A 17,990-nucleotide genomic window follows, 5' to 3' on the forward strand; every position below is an offset into this window, starting at 1 on the left:
ATGGCTAAACAGAATAAACAGAAATGTTCCTTGTGAAAGTGAATCCTTCACGCACTACGCATGACCCTCGGGCCTGGCTGAAGTTTTGGTTTTCTCTCTCTTCAGATCTGGCTACTTCACCTCCATCACCGGCCAAGGATAACAGACCTTCAATGCATTTTCTTGAAATTGGATACCCCCGCCACCCCAACCTCACTGTCAAATCACTCAAAAAGGAAGCACAGAAGACAACAGAAATTTTGTTAAATATATATTTTTTTTTTTAATTAAAAAAACTGCATTAATTTAAAAACTAAATACTTATTTGCCACCACGTTTATATTTTGTCACTTTTTTTTTTATATACCAGAAACTAAACTGCAATTTGCAAATATTATTTAGAAAGACAGAGGGAGTTATTAAGGTGTTTGTAAAATGAATAATCATACAAAATTAAGTTATAAAAAAAAGTACATAGACTAAAACTTTGCTTCCATTATTAAGAGTAAGGTAAGGGCGCGATGCTGGTATGGGTGCTATGCTAGCAGCTTCAGGATGAGAGCCAGCATACAGCTGCTTAGTGCAAAGGGCCGTGCCAAGTTGGCATTACTGCTCAGCATGCATTCCACTCTGGACCAGGAGCCATTGTTTGGCAGCGGCTTTATCCCTGTGACATTACACATGACATTGTAAACATCAACTGCTCTGATTGGAGCAGCTCTGTAGGCCTTTTTGAAATCTGCAGAAAAAGAAAAAAAAAATTAAAGGTCATCGACATAAATACGATACGACTCGTACCTTTAAGCCTTGGCCAGATAATTCTGATTATATTTCATGTTTTCTTTTAGTATTTTATGTGCATTTACCTTCTGCAGCTTCAAATTTTCAACTATACATTTTTCTCTGAAATGCCAATTAAAAAGTGGTACAATTATGCCTTAGTTAATACAATATGCACTGTATAGCCTCAGAGGGCAGGTAAATCCTGGTCAGTTAAAGAAATCTATATGGGTCTCTGTTAGCTGCTAACAATGTCACTGTGACCCACTACAATTTACTCAACAGCTTTTAAAGTGTCCTCCAATGTGCATGTGAGTGTGTCTGATGTATTCTCTACAAGGATTATTTCATATTTGGTTTATATATAAGATGAAGGGGGTAAAAAAAACACAGCTTTAAAAAAATGACTGTTTCTCTTTAGCCTAACAACATTTTCCAATAGATGGTTTACTTTTCCGGACTGTATTTCATTTAACTCTGGGGCAGCTCATTTATCCTGCCACCACACTACAGGGTTTTTTCCGATGTAGCAAGAATTAGGACATAGGTGTGCATAAGGTGGGGTTTTAAAACATGCTGCACAGGAAGGATGTTACTTTACAGTGTGGTGGCAGAATAAATGAATGTGATGAAGAAAGCTGGTGTTTTGTGTTTTAGACAGTTTTAGAATCAAATAATAGCGCACAGTTATCATATTTTTGTTAATCCTAGAGAAGTTTTGCGAGGATTTAATAATCACCCCTTAATCCACTTCCCCATCACACAGGTACAGTTGAAGTAGAAAATGACTGAACTGACATCTCTCCACTCTAGTTCCAATATTGTAAAGCAAAATAATAAATACTGGAGAGTGTGCTGCTAATAACTGGAAAGCATCTTCAATAAAATACAGGTCAATAAAACTCAATTAAAAGCACCTGCCTGCAGATATAAATATATGCTTATGGTAAACAAATAACCTGCCCCAAAATGCCACTGGTGTTTTTAGAGAATGACAAACCAAACATTGTAATATTAGCTGACTAATCCAACTTATAAGTGACAGTCTCATCTATAAAAAAAAAAAATATTAATAATAATAATAATAATAATACACTTGTTTCTAGAGCAGGGACTAACACTGGAAAGTTATGCCTGAAACATCTGTGCCTTTGTTATGTTTTTGGGCCAGTGCTCTCTGCATTTCTTAAAAGGAGAAGTGCCTGTCCAGCCTGTGTTGATGAGATTTGACTCCATCCATTCAAAATTCAAACAGCATAACCTTTAATTTACATTACCATTTAATGAAAACCTTGGAGTATGCTATAATACTAAAACTGCCACCACCTTGAATCTCTAAATGGTCGATGACATGCATTACCTTGCACCCCCCCCCCCCTCTCAAAAGAAGAAGGAACAAGTGGCATCTCAGTCATAGAAATTAAAGTTTACATCCATTGCTATTGTTCTTTTAAGGGTAAACTGGAAACATATAATGTTAAAACAATTATTTTAGTGAGCTAAGCAGTGTTGCTGTGGTTCACATTCTGTTTTATTTGATACCCTTTGTAGCTAGTAAGGTATCAGGTAACACAAGTGGTATACGTTGCTTTACCTGGCCCATATGCCATGAAGAATGATCGCATATCAATGAATTCATTGTCATAGCCATGCCAGCCATTTTGCCAGCCCTCCTTTATCCCAGTGGCATTCTTCCAGTAAGGTAGATCTGCTTTACTCTGAAAACAAACACAATTGTATGAGGCCTGATTACAGTCAAGATATTCAGTCTTGCAGTTCCATCCTTAGAGGCGCCAAGAGGGTTGCACATGCTTGCCTTGGCATCTGTCCATTATTGTGAGTTGACATTCGTCTTTGAGAATAGGCCTGAAGAGATGGAATGCCACTGTATGTGTCTGTTAAGCCTTGTGAAAGGTCAAGTTTACTTTAGGATGGTACAGCATTGTGCTATCTACCACCTGGATTTTCAGACTGGTAACACGCAATAACACCTCTTATATGTTAACCTGGAAAACCAAGGAGGGCAGCTGCAAGGGCAGAGATAGGGAGGACGGATACAGAAATGAACGCAAAAATTTGACATGTGTTAGTTTTCCCTACGGGTACTTCAGTTTCTTCACTGGGTATATCCTACTTGAACTTTTAGCCAAATGTTCACCTGCCGAAGGTTTATCTTTGAATAAGCTTAGGTTGCTTAACTGTACCCTCTGTCAATTATCTATAGGATATATTATATTTTGTACTGGATCTCTTTAGACTTTTAAAGCATTTAAAAAGTTTCAAGATGAGGCCCATTATATAAAACATACTGTACGATAGTAACCACTGTCTTGTTGACATGCTCCACAAGGTTTATAGGTTCAAGGTTTTTAGGCTGTTTGATTGATGGGTAAATAAAAATTACACCCGTAGGTAAATAAATAAGTGCCAGAATCTTTATTAGGGTAAGCGTCAGCCCTTAGAAAAAATTATATGGAACTAATAAAGTAATGGCAGTAAATATGTAGGTCTCACATGTTCCTTTATAAAAGATTATGCTAAATGTGCATTTTATTTTTTAATGGTATTGTGCCAAAACTATTAATGAACAACATTTACTGAACACTCCTTTAAGATAGCTGCACTCCTGCACAGTCCCTGCATTCCATCTGAAGAGGTCACATTACAGGGACACTGAAATCATGTGAGGCATTGGAAAAGTAGTGATTGGTTACTGATGACTTACTTCAGGGAGTTTGACTGAACTAAAAATCCCACATGCCTCCTGCACTGGCTCTCCTCATTACTATAACCTATCGCTGCATTTTAATTAGTGCAGATTTTAACTGCTGAGAAAGTGCAAAATGCGATCAGTACGTTTTGTTCATTAATAGCTTGAAAAAAATAAGCATTACAAATATGAATTCACATTTACCATAACATGTGCATGTGTGCAGTTCTGCAAGATGTTCATTCAGTGTCTTGATTACAAATACTTAAGCAAATTATCAATCAATACTCAGTTCTGACAGAATTGAGAAATTCGCAAAATGGGTATATATTCTTTGCTTGATCTGAAAAAAACTCACACATTAACAGAGAGAACAGACAGTCTACTCTACAGTATGTCTGGAGTATACCAAGTTCCAGAGAGTGATTGATTCTATGAGGCAGATGGTTTGTTGTTTGCAGAATTTGAGTGAGTATGCTGTAGGTAATACCAACATCTTTTTTTTTCTTTCTTTTAAATTGGTTTAAGTTTGACTTATTAGTTGTTATTTGAGCTTAATAAATTGTACAATTGTCTGATGTGTCACTGATCAGTATATTACACTATAAGCCCTCTTTTACATCTTTGTTGGAGACATGTAACTTTACCTGTGCACTAAGATCAAATGATGCCTACTTTTAAAATCCCTAAATTGAGGGTTAACGTGTCTTTGTATATCAAGCATCTCCTCTTTGGAACTCATTGTCTTTAAACAGAAAAACAACTTCTTCACAATGTGTTTTAAATCATTGCTAAATATTTATTTTAAATCTGGCCAGAGTTACAAATCATCTAAATACTAACTATGACTAGGACAATGTAAATTAAAATTGTTCTATTTTGCATGCTTTTATTTTGTATTACTGTTTTAACGGTTGTTTTAAGTGTTTTTGTCCTGTCTGAATGATTTGTCAACTTTTGGCATTGATTTTACAATGTTATTTCTTGCCGCCTTCTCCTGCCAGGACCCCCTTGTAAATGAGATGTATATCTCAGGGGTTTCATCCTGGTTAAATAAATACATTTGTTTTTTTGCACAGAGGTTTATGGTCTAAAACTTACCATAGTAATGAACCATCCCGGTTCCGCTACAAGTGTCAAAGGGGACACAAACTTTCCCTTCTTGTAACGGAAGCGATCTGGGATTTCTTCCTTCTTATACACAGTCATGCTTTTTACCACTTTTAGCTTATTGTAAACCTAAAAAAAAAAAAAAAAGAGCTTAAGTCCTGTTTTTCTGTGATTTAAATACATGCAAACAGCATATCAAAAGGAGATATATTCAAGAGATCAGCTGCAACCCAACATGGATCAACTCACTTCATCTAATTTGCCTTCTTTTGGCCACAGATTGACTACTGGGCCACTGTCCACCATTTTCACAAGATCTGTCAGGTTTATATAGGTCTGAAGTTCAATCACTTTCTCCATCCACTGAAGCTCTGTCATGCCATGGTCTGAAAACAGGATAACGTTGAGGTCATTCTGTAGATTCTTCGCCTGCCATAAATTAAGAAGTCAAGATGATTACCAGAGTACAGTATTCATGAAGTAAAACAAAGCCTTGTCTGAGCCTAGGTTTTCTTCAGACTGTAGTCACTTCTCTGCTAGTGTTCATTCATCTACTGCTAAACTACTGGCATGGCATTGATTAATTTAGAACAGCGTTTTTTTGTTTGTTTTTTTTCTTTAAAGAAAGGTTTAGTGAAAAATAACACAAATAAAAAATAGTATCGCAAATATCTTTTGTTTATCTTGCCACGTTGCATTCCTTAGCAACCATGACACGTCACAGATGCACCGTGTGATTTTTCACTCAAATTGTAAACTGCAAGACAAAATTATCAGCAGAAAGTACAGTGAGAAACAGCTTACAATAAAAATGGACAGTTTTGTGACAAAGCATTTACAAACCGCTAACTAAGTTCATGCAACAGTCTCTTGACACAAGGGTTGTACCGACAGACTGGAGAAATACTCAGTCTTTTAAAAAAGAGGTTCTTAAGTTAGATTCCCACAGTATTACTAGCTCAGCCTGAGGGCAGTTTGTAAAGCCAGCAGTCATTGCTGAAGATTCATTCATGTTATTTAAGTTTGTCAAGAAGTATCAGAATGGGTAGGAGAATGTCACAAGTCTGTTGTAAGACCCACTGTTTTACTTCAGTTCTTTATCAATGATTTATCAGTGTGTGCTGTCAGTGCTGGAATGTCTGACCTTGATTTTCTGATTCATGTCCTTCAACACCTCATCCAGGTTTTTTGTGGCCTCCTTCCTCTGCGCTGACCATGGACCATGGTGATGACCCTCCAAATCGTTTCTCTCGTAGTAAACAGCCGCCATGTCTGCACTGCCATTGCTAATGCAAAAGTGTCACGGAAATACTATTGAAACTAGAATGACATTGGCATCAATGGCTATCTATGTTCCCAGGCAACTTTAAACCAGATACAGTGTATTTATACTGTCTTGAAATGCTGCTTAACATGTAACAGAAATGAAGGGGTTAAAAACAGAATTAGTTTTGTAGCCACAGCTGGGAATACAGTAAAACATGTCTTCATGGTTACCTGAACCTAACTGTCACCAGGATTGTTTCTTTCAGCTGAGGCTCACTGAATACATAGTCTGCCTGTGCATTGCAGTACCTGTACACTATGTAAAGCATTTGGCGCAGGCAGCTGCTAATCTGAACATAAAGAAAAAGGAGGTACCGCATAGGCAAAACTTATTAAAAAGAGTTATTTAAATGAGGCATTTTTAAACATTTGTGTAAAAGTCACTTTTCCCTTCAAATACCATCAAGAATTATAATGCATTGCACTGCATCATAATGTAATTGTGATACTGAATGAAAAACTCAAATGGTATAGCAGAAGAACACGACAAAATGTACTTGTTGTATTGCTTTTGCTGGTCAGTATATTTTCATTGGAAATTTTTTTTGTGTTTCTGAAAGGAGAATCCACCCACTAACTATATACGTAATCAAACTGTCCCTTTAAATAGCCCTCTTCGTCTACGCCTCCTTGTCGTTTCTTTGTTTGGTGTTTCTTACCTGGCATTATGGATTCGACTCTTCCAAACTCCTTTAAAAAATAATTCAGCTCTCGAAAGTCTTGCACTAAATGCAAACTTCTTTCTCTACTTCAATTTCGCCATAAGGATTATTCCTCAAGATCATTTATTTCTCACTTGAAACTCTTCTGTATTGAATTGCATCACCACATCAATCTCAATGCTGGATGCCGAGCAGATATCACTCCATGGTCCCGCCAAGCTGGAATGGTATCTCATTCTTCTATGATGACATCATCTCATCCCCTGCCTCTCCCAACCTGTATACTGATGCTGCCCCCTCTCAAGGTTTCGGTGGCATTTTAGGAACTAAATGGCTCTACGGAAACTGGCCCTCAGAGAGCCTACATCTACCTGTAAAGGAACAATCTTTAGCTTTATTTGAACTATACCCTATAGTGATTGCTGCTGTAATTTGGGGTCACCTATGGTCAAAAAAAGTTATAGCATTTAATTGTGACAACTTATCTACAGTATCACTAACAAAGGCACTTTCCCCTACCATTATGAAATTCATGTGGAAACTCACCTGGGTTTCTGTGCTGGATAATTTCAAAATTACAGCCATTCACATTCCAGGCTCAAATAATCTAATAGATGACTCTCTATCTCGTTTTAATTTTCATAAATTCCATGCACTATTCTCGGAAGGAGACTCTCTACCAGTACCTTGCTCAATCTTCAAGGATCCCATCCTTTATTAAACCAGCATCTGTTTCTGAATCAGCCCTCAATCCAATGGCTAACTCTGTTTCTCAAGTACCCAAGCAACTTACAACTCAGCCTGGCAATTGTTCCTTGGATTCTGTTCTCTCTCCCATTCATTTTACCTTGCCCTGCGAACATTCCATTATCAAATTTACCACTTTCTGTTCTGCTACACCAAACGAAACTTGTCCCTCCCTATCATACGTCACTACTTATCAGGATTAGAATATAACTTTAATTTACTCTTGAGTTCTTCCTCCTTGGGGAAAGACAGCTGAGTCATGACGTACCCAGACCAGACCCAGAACCAGATAGGTACTTGCGGGTGAAAAGGCACTGGTGAGTGTTTTTATTCAACAAAAATAAAGAGGTTAAACAAAACAACGCTAACAGAGCAAAATAAAAGTTTAAACAAAAAAAGATCTAGAACACATAAAACAAAAACAAAACCTAGGTCAGGCTGGGCAGTTGCCTTCACTGTTCCTAGAAACACGTTTTCTTTTTACTTTCTCCTTTGTTCTCTCCTCCACTCTCGTTCATGTTCCAATGTCTTGAACGCCAACAACACAAACACACAAACAGACATGTTTATATACATGTGTCCCTCTCCGAATTATTAACCAATTAATTAATTTGGAGACGGCCACATTCTGCGCTGGGTTTTTATTAAAACAAGTGATTTTCTTTATTATTGTTTGGATGTGGTCTGGCAGAGGCAATGGTAGCAGCTCATCTCTGTCAGACATCTCATCAGAATGCGTGGTCGGCAGCGAATTAATTAAGAGTTGCTGTCGACCATGCATTCTCATTCTTTCCAGCTACCTGTCAATGCACCCGGCCGCCAGCTCATCTGAACCCCTTTCTTCACCCCAGAAGGAACACATGTCTCCAGGAACTGCTTCTGCCACCATTTACGAGCATCTCTTCTGAAGGTGAAGGAGGTGGGCCTGTCCTTTGGGGGAAAGTGGTCTCGTCCCGCTTGTCTTGCCCGGTGGCGAGATATATTTTCATTTATTTTATGAGGTAGTTCGGCCAGCATAAGGGGCAGCTATTGAGCTCCAGTGGACAGGCCCCGGATCAAATCAAACGTCATTCATTCTAAGTGGGTCTGTCTTTTGGGGGAGGGTGGCCCTGTGTGCCACTTGTCCTGCCCGCTGGCAAGGTATTGTTCTCCTTTTTATTTGCTTTTTTTTATTATTAGGTAGTTCGGCCAGCATAAGGGCCAGCTATCGAGTTCCAGTGATCAAACCCTGAGGATTTTCTTTTTTTCTTATTCTGCAAATGCCATTTATTCTACCTGTAGGCTGGTCGATTTTAATTCTGTACTGCAAGGTAGGCTAGACCAAATTATACTGGTAGGCCAAATTATATTATGCTTCATTATGGGCACGGGCATTTGTCAAATGCAATAAACAATTGTTCATTTTTAAATCTTTCGTGGATGTCTCCTTTCTGAACACCAAATGTATTACTTTAAACGTCACAGAGAAGTATTAAGATTAAAATGAGATGAATCAACCAATGATTTGTAAGATCTTCAAATAATAAATGGAAATTAATTTATTTGGAATAAAATACGCAACTGTTACTTTCTAATTATCAATAAAACCATCTGAACTGTGGGACAGAATGTTTGTTACCGCAAAGATTCCACAGCGTCATCAACAGCAGCTTTGAAGTCTGCATCTGATGGAGTGTTGTAATAACTTCGACAATAATGTGGTTTAACTCCTAGAATTTCCACTTCACAGCCTGGAAATAAACATTATGGAAAGTCAGATATTATGTTTTACAAAGTGAATCTGAATTAACCAGTGAATATAAGGCTTGTTTCTTTGGTTTAGATTTAGTAAGGGAATTGAAAATTGAGCTAGGGTTATACTATGATAACCCAAAGAACTTCAATGCTAATAACTAGAGAAATGTTAAGACATAGTACTAACCAGGCCAGTAATACATGTTGACCTTTTTTCTCATTTTCTGCATAGTGACCCATAACGGCTCCGATCCATCCCACCACATCGGCAAGAGACTGTCACTACTGGTTCCGATATCAAAGGACTTGTTTGTTGTCTCATCCCACATATAGTTTCCTATCATCTCGTGGACTTCACAGTTTCGACCTAAAACAACAGAAAACACTGCTTAAGTCTTTTTTTTTTTTTACATCATCTTGAATGACCTCAGCACAAAGCACCTGCAGTACAGTATAATACATTTACACAATACATTGGATTATTTTTTCGAACCTGCATTCACAAATATTTGACGCAAACCCTGACTGTTAGAAAGACCCATGTTACAAGTATAAAAACTTTAAAGATATGATGTCAAACTATACTGTAGTCCTGGAACATCTTAAATATCAATAACATTATCTTCACAGTTTAGAATACCGATGTGCCTGTCCTCTTTTAGCTGATATATTCTAGCTCCAGGCAGTGTCATCGTAACCAGAGCTGGCATTCTACCGAGGTCAAGCTTAGGTTTCAAGCTACAGCTGGCAGTACTTATAGGACTGCTTGGTATTTACTATTCAACCTCCAAATCTATGTTACACGGCAAACCAATCGAGAAAATTAAGGAGTCTTTTGCACTTGATAATAAAATAACCCAAGGACAAGACCTCTCTGTCCTCATAGCTAGTTACGGCCATGGTTCCAGATTGCGCATTCCTATCACTACGTTATCATAACGCTTGTTTGTTTTATTACTTTTTTTATTGTTTTGCAGACTTGGAAAACTTTGAACTCACTAATATATCAAAATGGAAATTGTAGATATTGGTTTCAGTTAAGACTGTAAACTGACAGACTTTGTCATTGGTTGACTGCTCCTAATAAAATAATACAAATGAACCAAAAAAGATACCATACATATTACATAAAGACTGACTTAAGAACATATCTTTCAATCTTACTGCATTTAAACCTAATAGAGCAGTTTCCACTGGTGACTCAATCCCTAACATTTTACCAGGCCGGCTCCATGGATACCTTAACCTTACTGTTCAAGTGTGTGTGGATGGGTACTTTAGTGAGATATATGTACTTGTTACTGAATGTAATGCTATGGTTTTCTAACTTTGGTTCATGATATAGAAATTAACCAAAAAGTCCAGACCAAAGAAAAGACAATTCATCAAAAAATGTCTTAAAATGAGACCAAATGCAGCACACACAGATCTCACTTTTAGGCTAAGGGTGATGCATGTTTAGCACCCCCCCCCCCCCCCCCCCCAAGAGCTGCTACATTCGAATTTATTAAATAGGCAAAACACCAAACACAAAATGAAAAGGCCCAAGGGCCAAAACAAAAGGTATAAATGAAACATCTTCAGGCTGAGCATTAACCTTCACTGACCACATAAAAACCATACAAACACAGCAACAACAAAATCAACACTCACCAACTCCTATCCCCAGTGGAGCCCTGAGCGCTCCTTTTTATGTGATGCTTTTGGCAGGGACAAGAATTAACTCCATCCCTGACAACCACCACAAAAACCCCACAATATACATAGGTGGGACTTTCACTCTGCCACATATCCCACTCCTTGTGCACAGCACATCTGGCCCCAACGGTCACCTCCCCCCTTAAAGTTCTTAAAATCCTGGTCCAAGTCCTGCTGCAGGAACAGAATGAACAAAGGGGCTATGGGTGGCTGCAGCAAGAAATCCCCGGGTCAGCAGCAAAAGACCCCCAGATGATGAGAACTGACCTACTGGCAGCGAAGGCAGCAACAGCACCACTGAAAGAATCCCAGGCGGCATCGAACAGGCATCCCTGGGTGGTGAACTGGCATTCTCGGACAAAGGCAACCCAGTCTCCTCAGGCGATGGCGACGCGGTCTCCCCAGGTGATGGCTGGTGGGGACCCTCGGGAGGTGACGGATGGACCAGGAACTCCCGATGTGGACGTGCTCCTTGCCTTCACCATGCTCCCCTCAATAATAGATGCAGTGCAGGAGACAGCGGGGCTTCTCCCTCTCGTGCTGGAGACAGCAGGACTTCTCCCTCTAGTGGCGGAGCCATGAATAGCAGACAGTCTCCCTCTAGTGGTGGAGGCGGGAGCAGTGGGTAGTCTCCCTTTAGCACTGGAGGTGGGAGTGGCAGGTAGTCTCCCTCTAGTGGTGAAGGCGGGAGCGGCAGGTAGTCTTCCTCTAGCAGTGGAGGGGGAAGCAGCAGGCAGCCTCCCTCTAGTGGTGGAGGCGGGAGCGACAGGTAGTCTGCCTCTATCTCTGGAGACTGGTGCGGTTCTCCTTCTCTGGGCTCTGGAGGTGCTGGCTTACCCCTCTTGGGCTGTGGACACTCAGGCTCTTTCCTCTGGGTGCTGGACGCTCTGGCTCCCCCCTTCTGGGCATTGGGCACTTTGGCTCACCTCTTCTGCGCCTTCTCCGAGCACAGCTGCTGCTCCCTTTCACTCTCTTCTGGGCAAACAGTTCCCACCAGGCTTGGACCAGGCAGCGGGGCGTTGGGTAGTCACAGTGCAAAAAGAGCTGCTACACTCTAATTTATTAAATAAACAAAACACCAAACACAAAATGAAAAGGCACAAGGGCCAAAAAAATAGGTACAAATGTAACGCAAAAACACTCTGCAAGGCTGGGCATTAGCCTTCACTGACCAAATAAAAACCATACAAACACAGGAGCAATAAAACCAACACTCACCAACTCCTCTCCCCAATTGAGCACTGAGCTCCCCTTTTTATGTGATGCGGCTGCTCCCAGTTATCACTAATTATCAAATTAAGGAGCAGCTGCATTCTCACATGCTTTAGGCAGGGTTAAGACTTAACCCTTTGCAGTCCTGTGTCTGACCAGGTCCAACATTAAATTGTTTTCCTTCTGGTCCAATGTCAGACATCATCAAAACGGTGTCAATCACAGGTCCCTAGTCGATTTTTCTCCGGAAAAAGCAGAGAAAACTTTTCAATCGCCGAGAGAGGCCGAGAGAAGCCAGAAGAAAAAAAAATGGAGGTGGATCTGAGAACTTCGTATAGTCCCTTCACCATAGACATAACACGCTCATAAACAAACAAGATAGCTGCTTCCACTCGTCCAATGTGAGTTAGTTTTGTTTCTAGTTTCAGTTCATTTGTTTTTTTATTTATAATTTACCCTTTTATATCAAAATACTGCACCATTGACATTCTTCGAAAATTCCAGCAATACATTTCAGCATTTCACCATATTTCAAAGGAACTAACCCCCCTCCCATCTCAAATATTATCATTTCCAGAGCTGGCGAAACTTGATACTTAAGTAACACATTACTGTAGTAATATTACTTTTGTCAATAACGAGGTAATGTAACGTGCTTGGTTTTTAATGACAGTAATAATGTTACTGCTTTCCACAAACAATAAGCAAGCTCGTCTTGTTACCTTTTCACTGTTGTACACCTACATTGGTGGTCTTTTCTTTTTTTAAAGCCAAAGTACATTTCAGTTCAGTTGTAACCGCGAACTGCTCTTTATTGTATTTACAGTCCGCATGACAAACCAGAAACACTAACAGCTCGGCTTGCGGCAGTCCCTTGAACACAACAGCTTTCATTGCGTGCATGCGCACACTCAGGGTTAGCTGGCTTGAGTACAGAGCTTAATAAAGGCATAGAGATCCTGACAGGTACATAAACAGCTTCCTCTTCAGTAACCTAACCTCCTTTTGACACGATACAACAAGGACTATATAAATGTTTAAAACAGTTTGACTGAATGTACGCTTTGAAGAACTCAAATTGCATGCATGCGAAAAAACCCTACAGTATAATTGATGCAAAATACATTTTGTATCTATTACATTAAGTAATTTATCAAACACATTATGTCAATTTTTCCCAACTAACGCTCACTTTTCTCTTATAAAAAGCCATTATGTAACTTCAGTTGCTTTCTGAAGAAACGAGTAACGAGTAATAAGTAACTGTTTCTCAGTAATGTGCCCAACATTGATTCCATCTTATTGAACAGTACACATTGACATAATGAAGGTGTGACAAAACTGGATTTTATACTACATGAAAATCTGTGTGATGCTCATTCATTAAAGCAAACAGACACAAAGGTGACTGACACACACTCAAGACATGCTTTTATTTCTCTGAATTTGGGTGGCCTTGGTGTTTTTATTTTCCATTAGCTTATTCGTATCTGTAAAGTGATAAGTGATACAACTGAGATATGTGTGGTGTCTTTATAACTGTTTCCTAATAGAAAAGACATCTACGGTTTTAAGAAGAGTCTTGAGGTCTATCTTCGTCAATGCATTTCACCCTACCTTGCCAACACTATAGACACTGTTATTTCAAGTGCATTTATTCATTGTTACATCTTACAGAATTTTCAAGTGGCTTTTTTGCTACCATCAACAGCACACACAGAAAAATGCACTATAACTGACAATAGTGGTAGTGTTGAAGTAGGTCGTAAAATACTGTACAGTGAACTTGTCATATGTGATGCCCATTACAGACTACAATGGGGATCACTCCTTGATTTAAACAACCAGTCCAATGTTGTGTCAGTAACTAGTTGGACCAGGGCATATTTGCATGTCTGGTTCATGACAGCTGTGCCAGGCTCCTGACCATTAACACAATGACTATAGTATATTCCACAATTACAAAAAAAACACAGTTGAAAAAAATTAGTAAACTACTATACTATATTGTATTAATCTGTTTACTTGCATTGACAGGGGACTGCTTTGAGTTGCAAAGATACGAAGAAGGGGAGTTTCTACGTGGGTTTGTGTAGAGTTTTGAAAAATACCTTTTAAGCACTTACAAATTCTGTCACTCCAGTTTATCACTTTTCCTAATTCTTTACAGTAATCTGCGCCCTGGTCCAGCTAGGCACTGGCGTAACATTGTACTGGTTGTTCGCGTGAACCCCACTGTAGTTTGTTGTGGGAAACAACCTGCAATTGTACAGTGTTGCTTTTTACAACACATCCCGTATAAACAGTACAAAGGACATTTTTTGTTTGTTTGTTTTTTATCAATTAAACAAACAAATTATGTGTTAAAGTTTTTGGTCTTTATACCAATGGGCATATACTTGTTTATTTTTTTGGTGTAATAAGAGGCATGAATGTTGTTGCCCTGTTATACTGTACTTCACATAGTTTTAAATTGAATGCTGCACACAGGATGCTTGTCTACCTAATGGAATAATTCCAATAATCTCATCTATCATGCACTCTCACTATATAGGTTTCACTTGAGAAGCTTTTAAAGAAACAAATGCTCTAAAAATGTATCGCCAGGCTTGCCCTGAGCAGCTGAGACTGGGCTTAACTCATCACAGTCTCCTTGCCCACACCTTTCTCATACTGCTAAAGAAGGTTTTGATTCATCATTTTTAAGGCTGCATTTCCTCTGTTCCACCACAGTGTTTTCAATCCTCAATGTGGGGCTTCACTCAGCTACTTTGGCAGTTGTCCTTGGCAATATTGTACTGAGTTGGGATTCCTGTTTCATCTTAATATGTGGATTGCTGTTTTCCTCTGTTGCCTTAAAATGTATCAGCATGCTTTGTGATATGTGCAATGGGTTTTATTCAAACAAAAGGAGGTATTGTAATTATCGATTTGCACTGAAAGACGTAACCATTATTATTATTTATTTTCTTATTATTTTTCTTTAATATCTTTCTACCCATCTACCCTAAGTAGCAGGAAAAAAAGAAAAAGTATATTTTAACTCTTGTTAGCTTTAGCTGAATATTTGAAAACTAAAGTTTACAAATATACTTCCTTCTGTAAACCATCTACAATTTGAACATATAACAGCTATTTTAAACAGTTGTTTTAAATAGATATGGGGTAGAGGGAGTACAAGGGGCATTTAAAAGTAAAATGAGGAAGTCTCTCAGGGCAGATTACCATTTATTAGATACTATTGCCTTTTTAACAAAAACATCCCTTTTTGATCAAAGGGAATAATGTTGATTTGAAGGAGTACAAACTCTGCTAATATTATGATTCTCTACTCATAGGGTTTATTTTGAACAGTGTTTTTAACTGGAACAACCTCACTAAAGCCTGTTGTCTGCAAGGATTAATTGCATCAGGTTGTCCTGCTAAGCAGTTAGGATAAAATGTGAGCATGCTTGTTTTTACAGATGTATAGAGTACTGGGCCAAACGAACAAGGGATCCAAGCAAGTAATATAAAATGACCTCATATAGGGGAATTGTTGTTTGTACAGTAAATGATTATAAGACCAGAACACCAGCAAAGTCTAAAACCATCGTACCGAGCCGCGCCGGGATTGTATCGAGCAAGCTCTTTGCGGCTTAGGAGACTGATTGTTTTTCCACTGCAGAACCTGAGCCATGCAACTTGCGCCATATGCAACGAATGTGCCAAATCACATGTTGATGATGCAGTAGTAAAAAGCAAGTCGAGAATGGTGGATCTAGAGTTTATGGTTGTGTTTTTCTTTGTTATCATATTTTATAAAATACTAAATACATCTGAAATGCTGTTGCACGCCGTGTTGTTCACCTTCCTTGAGTGTACTGACTGACGCAACGTAATGCAAAAATCTGGCCTGTGAGGCCAGAGATTCAGTTTGGTTCTCGATGGAGAAATGGCCAGTGGAAAACCTCCAGTACCTAATTAATAAATACAATATTAAGGCTGAGAGTTGATTGAGGAGGTGTGTCCTGAACCTTTTGCTGCAAATGAGCTCATACACAGTATATGGTTGAGCATTATAGAGGACTGGGTTTCTGATAGTTAAACAGTAACTCACTTTCATTTGGAAATATCAACCAAAGCCTACCTATGAATTAGTTATTTGTATTTCTGCTTTGCAGCTCCATAGAGGCTGTAAAGTTTAAAAAATGCAAAACTTGTTTATCTTCTGCTGTGAAAATATTCAAGAAAATAAAGAATAACCAAGTTACATTTATGTAATGTTGCAAATGCAAAATAAGTAACTATATAGCCACCCAGTATTTCAATTGCTGTTCCCTCAAGTCTGAGGATACCAGTTGGCCAATCGGACAGGCAGGTGGTGCAGTGAATTAATGCTGTTGCATTTCAATTCTGAAGGCAGTTGACCTCACAAGTGAAAAGTGGCTGGTGTATTCAATGTATTCCTTAGTGGACATTAGTGCATATCACAAAACCACATGGAGACTGCATTGAGACTCAACTTCTTTCACATAAGAGATGACAAGACATGCTTGGAATTCACATAGACATTGGTTGTGCTATCTGTGCACACTAGAAGAATAGAGAATGCTTAATTCACCAATGGAAATAAACATAGGAACGTTCAGTTTGTTTCTGTCTTTTGCACCACAAATTGACTTCAAAGAGTCACTCCAACATCCTACTACTGTCTACCACCCAAACCCCCTCTAATGTATCTCTTCTGCAGGTTACAGCCATCAACATCAAACTGGCATCTTAAGTACTGTAGTGGCCATTTTTAAACAAGTCTTTTGAAAGGGATGTATTCTGGTGCGTTTGAAAACACATTCAGTATATTTGAAATAAAACACACACACAATGCGATTTTTCTTGGACAGATGTGAACAGAATTGTACTGTATTAAATGGAAAAATCCACAGCCTGTCAGCTATATTATACCAGATAAGTTTTGGCAAAAAAAAAAAAAAAAAAAAAATACTATTTAGGGATTCATTGTGTACCCCTGCCACAAAATGTAGGAGCATTTTCCTGAAGCCGAAGTAATGATTATTGTTGGCTCTTTTTCATCAGGCATAATTCATACACAAATACAACGCAATTGCCTATATGTTGGTTTATACAGTGAGGTGCAGTTTCATTGTTATTTTGTGGTTCACCTCACCCCATTAACAAACTTAAATCAGCACCTAGGGCAACTGCATCACCAATTACAACAGTACCCTAGGAAATACAGTGCAATATAGCGAGTTGTTTTTTTGTTTGTTTGGTGGTTTTTAATAACTTGAATTACGGTCGATATTAAGAGAAACGCTTACCTGTCATGAGAGAATAATAATTAGGATACGAAAGGCTTGGAAAATCAGGGATCATGTAATCCGCTTTAACGCCATTCTCCGTAATTTCCTTGAAACCAGGCAGGGACACCAACTCATTATCGTTTATATAATCATAACGAAAGCCATCTATCAAAAAAACTAAAAGTTTTTGGTTTGCCCGGCATGATCCAGATAATGTGCTGACAATGAAAAAAATTGCACAAACTGCGGTCCGGTTTGCCATGGTGGTCCTGCTCCACTACTTACTTCACTACACTGCGGGCTTGGAAAGTCATGGATCAAGAATGACTCGCAATCACAGTAAGGGCGGGTGCTATTTCAGCAGCGAGTTTAACATGTCTTAAATTGTAGCACCAGGACAGCTAGTAGTCCTACACAACATGTAATTGAGTAAAGAGCAGTTTCCTCTTTAAAACAGCTTAAGACTTCTGCTTTTGAATATTTTCTAGTAGTTTTTAACGTGTGGCTAAAGTTGCAACTAGTTGCAAATTCATGCCAGCCTAAATGACCAACAATATTAAATCACGATACGTGTTGTGTACTTTTAATGTTCCTGATTTGTGGATTGAAAATATTTTCGTTGCGAAATGTTTTTTCCTTGAATGGTACAAGCACTATCTACACTGATGTTAAACCAGCAACGAGTTTCACAGACCCCGATTAACATTAATGGACTACGCTACCTAGCCT

At 38.8% G+C, this 17,990-nt stretch overlaps 1 protein-coding gene across 1 annotated transcript; it reads right to left on the bottom strand.

The window, feature by feature from the left end:
• Nucleotides 1-281: 281 nt before the first annotated feature.
• On the bottom strand, nt 282-17,593 carry LOC121297482 (glycerophosphocholine cholinephosphodiesterase ENPP6-like). Its single transcript, XM_041223835.1, has 8 exons — nt 17,280-17,593; nt 9,236-9,415; nt 8,933-9,044; nt 5,724-5,865; nt 4,829-5,008; nt 4,571-4,708; nt 2,354-2,477; nt 282-718 (listed from the first exon to the last, which is right to left on the bottom strand). The coding sequence occupies exons 1-8, from the start codon at nt 17,521-17,523 to the stop codon at nt 516-518; spliced, it is 1,323 nt and encodes a 440-aa protein (XP_041079769.1). The 5' UTR covers nt 17,524-17,593; the 3' UTR covers nt 282-515.
• Nucleotides 17,594-17,990: the final 397 nt, after the last annotated feature.

The sequence above is a fragment of the Polyodon spathula genome, chromosome 2 (assembly GCF_017654505.1).
Source record: "Polyodon spathula isolate WHYD16114869_AA chromosome 2, ASM1765450v1, whole genome shotgun sequence".
In the NCBI taxonomy this organism is placed as follows: Eukaryota; Metazoa; Chordata; class Actinopteri; order Acipenseriformes; family Polyodontidae; genus Polyodon; species Polyodon spathula.